Consider the following 10067-nt stretch of genomic DNA (forward strand, 5'->3'; position numbering starts at 1 on the left):
GAGACTTTTCTTATTCCTAGCCTCTTCTCTCCATGCGAATTTGTGCACATTTTTATGTTGGAACATGGTGTTAGTAATAACCAGTCCATGTCCTGAGCAGAAATAAAAAATGATGGTACAACATGACAAAAAACACATTGTTAGTCTCTGTAAATTTAGAAGATCCAGCTGAATGGGAAAATATTGATGAAAAATTACAAGTTGTTTTAATTGAAATGGGGTCTGTTAAAAAGAAAAATATAATATATCCCAGAGATACATCATCATCATCAAATTCCTGCCATGTACCCTCAAGGGGTGTACAGGATATGACAGTACTACATGAAAAAATTACATCATTACTAACTTCCTATCTACAATTTTACTCCAAATCAGTCTGTTACTTGTCAAGACTCCAACATTATCAGATCTTATATTTCTATCGTCTAAGGCTCTTTGTACTGTATCAATCCACCTATATCTTGGTCTTCCTCTGGGTCGTTTTCCTGCCAACCTGGCAGAGAATACTTGTTTTGCTAATCTTTCCTCTCCCATTCTATTTAAGTGACCATACCATCTGAGATTAGCTGTGCTAACGCATTCCTGGATGCTGACAATGTCAAGTTCTTTCCTAATATCCTCATTTTTAATATGATATTGCCATTGATGCCATCTGTTCACGCCTCTAATCTTTCTCAGGACTCTCATATCTGCGGTCTCTAATCTTTGGTCAAGTGTTTTACTTCTGACCCAGCTCTCAGATCCATAAGTTAAAATTGGTTTGAACACAGTCTTGTATACAGCTAATTTAGTGTTCCGACTAATTTCTTTCTTATTCCATATGAATTTATTCAATTGACTTCCCATGATACCAGCTTTGCTGATTCTGTTGTCTATTTCTATATTTAGTTTACCATCTTCAGTAAAAATTGTGCCTAAGTAGCTGAAATGTTTTACTTGTTCCACAGGTTCTCCATTCACAACACAGTTGACATTTTCAATGATTCTGCCTATTTTTATTGTCTTTGTCTTTTTATTGCTGACCTTCATACCATATCTATTACAACAGCTATTCAATTTAGTCAGAGAATCTTGCAGACTTGTAGCAGATTTATTTAGAAGTATAACATCATCTGCATAAAGCAAAGAGCTGACATTAACATCTCCAATTTTGATATCAGGTTTAATACCACATTCCTTTATAATGTGATCCATATAGATAATGAATAACAGAGGGGATAATGTACATCCTTGTCTCACACCAGATTTAACATTAAACCATCTTCCTGTACTTCCTTCAATTCTAACTGCTGACTCACAACTCAAATAAAGACTAAGTATTGCTTGATATAATGCCTCATTGACACCATATAACTGCAGCGTATTGAACAGCTTCTCTCTTGGCACCTTGTCATATGCCTTTTCCAAATCGACAAAACTTAAATACAGATCTTTGTTATATTCCCATGCTTTCTCGACTATTTGTCGTAAAGTGAAGATCTGATCCTGACAGCCTCTATTTGGCCTGAATCCAGCTTGTTCTTCACCAAGCTTTTCTTCCACAATTCTTCTCAACCGTTTCTCAAGTATACTTGCATAGATCTTGCCAGGAATACTTAGTAGGGAAATACCTCTGTAATTCTCACATTCAGTTTTATTTCCCTTTTTATATATGGGTACTATGAGAGCTCTACTCCACTCATCAGGAATTCGTCCCTCTGTCCAGGCTTTCTGAACTATGCAGTGCAGCCACTGTAAGACTCTTATACCACCATGCTTCAGCATTTCTGGTCGAATATCATCTACTCCTGCTGCCTTTCCACATTTCAAGCCTTTGATGGCTTTTTCTACTTCATGTATGGATATGTATTCCTGACTGCATGCCTGGTCAGTGTTTTTTATCACTGTGCTGTCATCACTGCTTGTTTCATTTAGCAGTTTTTCAAAGTAATTACTCCATACTTCAAGGATGCCAGACTCAAAGCATGTATGAAATGGAAAAGAAATATTGGACGAGTGTTTTAGAATGCTTGATTGAAATTATAAAATTCCTTGGCAGCCAAAATTTAGCTTTTCGTGGATCACCTGATAAATTATATGAAAGGAACAACGTCAATTTTTTAAAATTAGTCAAACTGTTTGTGAAGTTTGATCCCATTATGGAAAATCATGTTGAAAGGACCCTACGGCCATATGGTCGTAAATTTGGCGATACGTATTATAATAGAATAATGGAAAACAGGCAGCTCATGCCAAGAACATGACTCATTTATTACGAAACTTTAAATTCTGTTGTTTGCTTTTGTTGCAAATGTTTCGCACCTGCTGAATCAAGGTTTTGTAGAAGGTTATAACGATTGAAGAAATGTAAGTACAACTTTGCATAGACATGAGACTAGTTTAACTCATAAGAAAAATTTCTTAAAATGGAAGGAACTTGATAAAAATTTAAAAAACAAAACTACTATTGATTGCCAGACTCAAAGCATGTATGAAATGGAAATGAAATATTGGACGAGTGTTTTAGAATGCTTGATTGAAATTATAAAATTCCTTGGCAGCCAAAATTTAGCTTTTCGTGGATCACCTGATAAATTATATGAAAGGAATAACGGCAATTTTTTAAAATTAGTCAAACTGTTTGTGACGTTTGATCCCATTATGGAAAATCATGTTGAAAGGACCCTACAACGAAACAATAGGGTACACTATTTGAGTAAAGACAGTCAAAATGAAATATTAGAAACTTTAAGTAACGCAATCAGGGATACAGTTTTAGTATCAATTCGAAAATCTAAATATTATTCCATAATTTTAGACTGCACACCTGATGCAAGTAAAACAGAACAAATGACCATTAATATTCGCTTTGTTTCCTGTGACAATGTTATTGTCAAGATCAGGGAAAACTTTTTAGGTTTTGCAGATATATCAGATTCCACAGGACGTGGTTTATGTGCAACAATAATGGAACAACTGGAAAAATGGAACATTCCCATTGAAGACATGCGAGGTCAAGGGTATGACAATGGGGATAATAAGAAAGGGGAAAAATATAGGCTCCAAAATTTGCTTTTGAACAAAAATCCTCGAGCTTTTTACGTGCCATGTGCTGCACATACCCTAAATTTAATCATTAAATTTAGAGTGTGCAGTTTTTGCAAAGAAACAATTAGTTTCTTTGCAATTATTCAAGAAATATACAATTTCTTTTCATTCTCTTACAAACGCTGGGCAATTTTTTTAAAGTTCATAAAAAATTTAACATTGAAACAGCCATCAGAAATGCGATGGGAAAGTAAAATTAATGCAACCTGCCCTCTACGATATCAGTTAGGAGAAATTTACGATGCGCTTTTTGAAATTTTAAATAATCAAAATTTTAATAAACTCAGCATGAAGCACAAACATTATGTGCTCAAATAAAGGACTACATATTTATTTGCTTTCTTATAACTTAGCATGATTTAACAGAATAAACCCTAAGAGTAAAATGCTTCAAGACAAAAATATGAACATTACACTTGCTTTAGAATCTATCGAAAATTTAAAAATATTCTTACAAGAGTATCGATCAGATACAAATTTTAAAGAAGTTCTAAAAACGGCAAAAGAACTGAGTAAAGAGGTGAATGGAGAACAAGAATTTAAAACTGGTACGGAAGTTCGACGACGAAAGAAGACACGACAATTTGACTACGAGCATCATTACGAAACGCCACAATCGCCAGAAGATAAATTAGAGTGAATGTGTTTTACACACTTCTAGACATTGCAATGTGTTTGTTAATAGAACGTTTTGAACAACTAAAAACTTATTATGATAATTTCAATTTCTTGTATAGATTACTACAAATTAACAACGAAGATTTACAAAAAAATTGTGACGATTTAGAGATTCTCTTGAAGGACAGCGACAATAAAGCCGTAAATGCAATAGAACTATATGATGAGTTATGTGCTTTCTGGGATATTTTTCGGAAGGATAATTTAAATATTCAAAACCCTTTCGATATTCTTAATTTTATTGTGTCCAATAATTTATCTTTCCCTAACTTTTCAATTGCTTTAAGAATACTATTAACCTTACCTGTTAGTGTAGCGAGCGGAGAACATTAAGAACAAGTATGTCACAAAATAGGCTTGTTAGTTTGGCGTTAATAGCTATTGAAAATGAGATATGTTCAGAATTAGACGTTAAGACCATTATTTCTAATTTTGTAAATATGAAATCAAAAACCCTAAAATTTTAATAAAGAAAATATTCAAGTATATTTATGTAATTTAATTTATTTTCTGTTATTCTGTGAAGATTTTATTTTTTGAATACTTATATTAAATGTTCTAATTATTTCTGAATTCTTTTCTTATTTTCTCATCTATCTTGAGTTTCTTTTATTTTCCTAAAATATAGTTCCACTTATAAAAATTATTAAAAAACCTTTTACAAGTTATTAAGGATTTAGTAACTTGTAAAATGCAAAAAAAATTTTAAACTTTAGTTCAAATAAATTTTAACTTTAATTAAAATTCATTTTAATTTTGTTAGCAATTCGGGTCGGTGAGAAGGCTATAATCCCTGTATCATTATATTCAACGATCAAAGTGAAGTGGCTTTATCAAAATTTGCTTTAAATTTTGAGAATTTTTTGAATATTCGGGTTTTTAACGATTATCCTGCTTAGTCAACCCCCTTGTTCGTTACATTTAGCGAACTAACGTGTGGCTGTTTTGTCAAAATTTATTTAAGAAATTTCAAATAATTTAGATTTTTATTATCGTAAAAGAACCACACACGCCCGGATAATTACAGGGGCGCTTAGATAGAAATTGCATGCAGGCGGCAAAGACCCTAGTGCTGGCACTGCTTATACCAAAGCCTGAAATAGATGCAAAAAAAAAACAATCAATGCTTCCAAAACGGAGTTCAAAAGAGTAAAATGCAGGAAACTAGCAGCCTGTCCAAACGACAGCTGAGCCTTTTGGTCTCTCGACAAAGCAGTTGGCTGTAACTTCTGCCAAACACTATTCCTGTCCTTATCATACCTAGATGGCTCTATTGCGTCATCACCCACAGTAAAAGCCAATCTTCTGGCGTCACACTTTGTTTACCATCAATTATGCATGCATTGGCTTCCTGCTATATATCCCCCAACCATTCCAGACACTCTAAAATACATACAATGCCCCCCCCCCCATATCCTTTTGCCAGGATGAGATCAGAAAAATACTGTCCAAATTAGACACAAAAAAGTCTCTTGGTCCTGATGGCATTTCCTCAATTCTAATGAAAGTTTGTGCACCAGAACTGACTCCTATCCTATGTCACCTATATATACTCTCTTACTCCACTGGAATCTATCCCACACTGGAAATTGACCTATATTCAGCCTATTCCCAAGAATTGTGACAAGTCACTGCCATCCAACTATCACCCTGTCTTGCTTGACTCAGTCCTGTCAAAAGTAATGGAAAAAATCATCAATTCCCAACTCCTACACTACCTTGAAGATACTCAACTAATAAACAACTTCCAGTATGGATTCCATCGTTGCTGATCAACAGGAGATATGCTCACATATGTCACCGATCTCTGGACAAATGCCATGGAGAAGTTTGGCAAATCTCAAGTGCTTGCACTTGATATCTCCAACGCCTTTGACCGGGTTTGGCACAAAGGCTTACTAAGCAAACTACCATCATTCAGTCTGCCCCAAGACGTCTATAGTTGGATTGCCAGATTTCTGTCTGGATGCACACTGTGTGTGATGGTGGATGGCTCCTTATCCTCTCACCAATCCTCTTCCTGCTATATATCAATGACCTACTTCAGTTGACCTCCAACCCAGTACATAGTTTTGCAGACGACAGCACACTACACTCCTCGCTTTCATTTGATAAACCTTACCCTACACATCTCGCCTCAACCTACAGAACATCAACCACCACCCTCAATTCTGATCTCCAAGCCATACTACAATGGGGGTTTGGATAACCTCATCAATTTCAATACTAATAAAACCCAGTTCTGTTCTGCTTCCCATAAAAAAGAACCATTTTTTCCCAGTATCCTTTTTGACGATACCCAAATTTTCAGACAGTTTGAGATCTCTCTTCTTGGAATTACCCTCACATCAAATCTCTCCTGGCACAAACACATCACAACCATTGCATCCTTAGCTTCAAAATAACTAGGGTTTCTCTTTTGCTCAAGATGTTACTTCATCCCTGAACAGCTGTCAACATCATACAAAGCACAAATCCACCAGCTATTGAATACTGCTCCCACATATGGGATGGGGCCCCCTAAAAGCTCTCTCAAAATGCTTGACTCAATACAGAGGGGAGCAATTAGACTTATTAATGACCCATCTCTTACCAACTCTCTCCTCCCACTTTCTCTTAGACATTTGGTTTCTGCAGTATGTACAGGGTGTTCGGGATAAATTTGACAGTTTCGTAAGGAAAAAGAAAATCTTCTTTGTATCTATTAAATTTAATGAATTGACAAAAAAACATTACAGGCAGAGTTAATTACAATACTATCAACAAGATTTACTCAAAATAACCACCATTAGCATCGATCACAGCTTCAATTCTGCTTCGGAACCTCGAACAAGCTGATGCTACAGTCTCCCTGGGAAGGGCCGCAAAAACTGTTTTAATTTTATCCATTAACTGGGCTTTTGTATTACTGGAAGTGCGATTGGTGTCTTTTTCAACTGCGCCCCATACAAAATAATCCATGGGGTTAAGGTCTGGGGAGTTTGGAGGCCAAACATTTGGACTGGTGAAGTCGTAGAAATTTTCAGACAACCATTTTTGACTTTTCCCAGAGGTGTGGCAAGGGGCCGAATCCTGCTGCCATACATACGGCCTACCATTGGCTACCCTTGTTATCCAGGGCTTTACTACAGTTAGCAACTCCACGAACAAAGCCCGAATTCCAATGCCAGGGTTCTTCAACACCTGTTCCTGCAGATTTGCGAGGAATTCTGCTGTACGAACGCAATCAGATCGTCTGCTAGGGATCTTTCTTCTTGCTACATCCTCGTAGTCACCATTGCAAGTCTCTAGTTCATTCCTGATTGTTTTTACTGTATTCAGGGAGCATTGGGCAGTAGTCGTAATATCCTTATTTTGATGGCGGGCACGAATCATCATGATACAAGTTATTCTCTTCCATGATTCAGGTGGGTTCCAGCTATCCATCCTTTCTGACATCTTGTATATGAATGAAGAAGGGTCCAAACTTTTAAATGAAGAGAAGTGTGTGTTAATACATGTAACTTACGGAAAAATATAATTAATTATAAATATGTCAAATTTATCCCGAACACCCTGTATATTCTTCAAATATTTCCATGGGAAATGCTCATCTGAAATAACATCAGTAATTCCTCCACTCAGTACTAAGCTCATTGGAACACGTGCAGCTGCTGCTCAACATTCCTTCATAGTACACCTAGAAACAAACAGAACATGTTTCTTTTCCTCCTCCTCCTCCTCCTTCATCCCTGCACTGTAGAACAGTCTCCCACCTGCTATGTTTCCCAAGGAATACAATTTACAGTCATTTAAATCAAATGTAAACAAGTTCCTCCTTTCCCAACCCACTACCCATACACTATACTAATGTACTATAGGTTGATCAACCAACCTCTTGTGTATGGGCACAACATAAAAAACATAATTATATGATAAAACAAGTAGCAAAAATAAATGTAAGTTGTAGGTATTTAGTCTTGCATAACTTAGATTCCAGTTACTGAGCAAACCACAAGCAACTGCATTTCTGGCAATAGGTAACTGAAGCAAGGTAATCTTGTTAAGTGTTCTCATCAGCGTGAAGGATTATTGCACCTTCTAATGGACATGACGGTCAAATGCACTTCTCATCCATGTTCTTTCAACAGGTCTGAATCATATCCAGGATTTGCTGGATGTATATATACATCCTGGCCGGTTGGGAGGTTAATTTATGGAGTCTTGACAGATTACAGATTAATCTGGAGGAAAATGGTGGATCAGAAATTAGTAATGGTGTAAATTTTTCATGTGGTACTATCATAATTATCCTGTACACTCCTGAGGATATATATCAGAAATTTCATGATGATGATGAAGTATTTTCTTATTTATTTATTAATACTCTGTGTACTGCTGTAACCTTGTGTTCCTGGCACGGTATGACCTTTGCTGTCCTTGCACCATAAAATCACAAATTAATCAAAAAATCGCTACTACTTGCATTAGTCTGAAACAGACACTCGTCACAGTCTTCAGCTTTGCTGAAGACTCTGTGGATGATGTACTTAATAAACTGATCATCACCTAGGGTGGGTGGGTGTGTGTGTTTCAGGCTTTTTGATTGTAATTAGTTTGTAGTATGATGTTACTATTATCAGAAGCCAAAATTACCTATACACACAGATAATTTTATAAACTATTTTATTTTTTACAGGAGAAAGTATGATATGGCGAGCAAGAAACCTTAGGGACAGAGGATTAGAAGAAAGAGCAAAAAGTCTAAAAACACCTTCTTGTGAACTGTTAAGTGAACTTTATAGCAGTGAAAGAGAATGGTGAAAAATATATACATAATGTAAATATTACTGTTTATTAGTATTTATTGCATTTCAGATTTTGAGATGAAAGCACCATAATGCAATGCCATCTGCTCTGATAACTGTACAGTTTTGGTTTGGTTTGTTAATAGTTTTAATCATTTGTTGAAGTTTATACATATGTTATAAAAATTAGAAGACTCTGCAGTAGCTCCTTCTTTAAATGTTCTTTCCCTTTATTCTATATCCCTTTTGATGAGCTCATCAAAAGCATGTCCGAAGATTAAGTTGAAAATGATGCTAAACTTTAAATATAATTTTAGGTTATGCTGAGCATGTATATGGTCTGAGCAATGAATCAGGTGACTGCTTATTATGAATAGAGAAAGATAAAAGTGTTATGTGAATGAAATCATTTCTAATTCTGATACAATCAGGGATGCGCTGGCCATATGTGCAATGTGTGCGATGCACACAGGTGCCAAAGAGGAGGAAATACTTAAAAAAAAAAAAAACGTGTTTTAAAGTGATTTTTTTATTGGAGGTGGGGGTAGGAGTGCCAACTAAAGTTTGCACACAGGCGCCGGACACTACTGGCACACCCCTGGATACAATGCAGCATTAGAAATGGTGTTATTCACTTAAAATTAACTGATATACACTCAGCAGCACTGAGTTAATAGACTGCAAATGAAGAAACTTTTAGGGAAGAATGATATCTCCATTTGGCAATATTAAATGGAGTTCGGAATTCAAAATGGTATAAAATTTCTGTTGATGAATGTCAGATGTGTTCCATTGTCAAATGTTTTGTAGGAACAAATTCACATGTACCAAAAACCTTTTTATTTAGCCATGTGATTGATAGCTGTTATACCAAAATGCTCAAAGTTGATTATCACCTGAGTAATCTTGCTACTCTCTCTCTCTATGTTTAATGACAAAAGTAAAATTACATGCCACCTGGATGCCTTGTATTCTAGGCATAAGAAATATCTTTAATTTGGACAATTACTCATTTTCGATAACATTATTGTTTCAGTAAAAGTTTTTTTTTTTTTCATATCCATTTATTAGTAGTAAAAATCATTTAAATACTTTCTTACATAATCTTCATTTCTAGATGCCTCATAACATCTTCACGGTTTTACAGCAAAATTTTGAGTGTATCAACAACATAATTATTATTATCTGAGACCTCCAGAAGTCAAGGACTCATCGAGAGAGGCTATAATTAGACAGCTGGCATACCAGCTGTCATACCTTTCCTTAAATTCATTCATGCTAGATGCATTCACTAACCCTTAAAAAGTCAAACTATTCCACTCGCTCACTGCTCTGTGAAGGAAAAAAACAGCTTTCACCCCTTTCTTGACTGCGAACAAATTTAACTGGATGCCTTGTGTTCTCTCCTCACCTTCCATATAACAGAAAATTCATGAGATGATATCCTATAACACCAATTCAGAAGTTTATAGACCTCTATCATATTACCCCTCTTTCTCCTATTAACCAGAGTCT

The 10067-nt window shown here is 35.6% G+C and overlaps 1 protein-coding gene across 1 annotated transcript in view; it reads left to right on the forward strand.

The window, feature by feature from the left end:
• The window catches only part of LOC150099499 (dnaJ homolog subfamily B member 12-like), a 241175-nt gene extending 232426 nt beyond the window's left edge, over positions 1 to 8749 (forward strand). Inside the window, exon 9 of the mRNA XM_090403692.1 lies at positions 8444 to 8749. Coding sequence (XP_090259818.1) covers positions 8444 to 8568 — 125 coding nt within the window. The 3' untranslated portion in view covers positions 8569 to 8749. The remainder of the gene's footprint in view (positions 1 to 8443) is intronic.
• Positions 8750 to 10067: the final 1318 nt, after the last annotated feature.

This window comes from Typopeltis vanoorti, chromosome 14 (genome assembly GCF_054136105.1).
Source record: "Typopeltis vanoorti isolate ZY-2024b chromosome 14, IOZ_Tvanoo_1.0, whole genome shotgun sequence".
Lineage (NCBI taxonomy): Eukaryota > Metazoa > Arthropoda > Arachnida > Uropygi > Thelyphonidae > Typopeltis > Typopeltis vanoorti.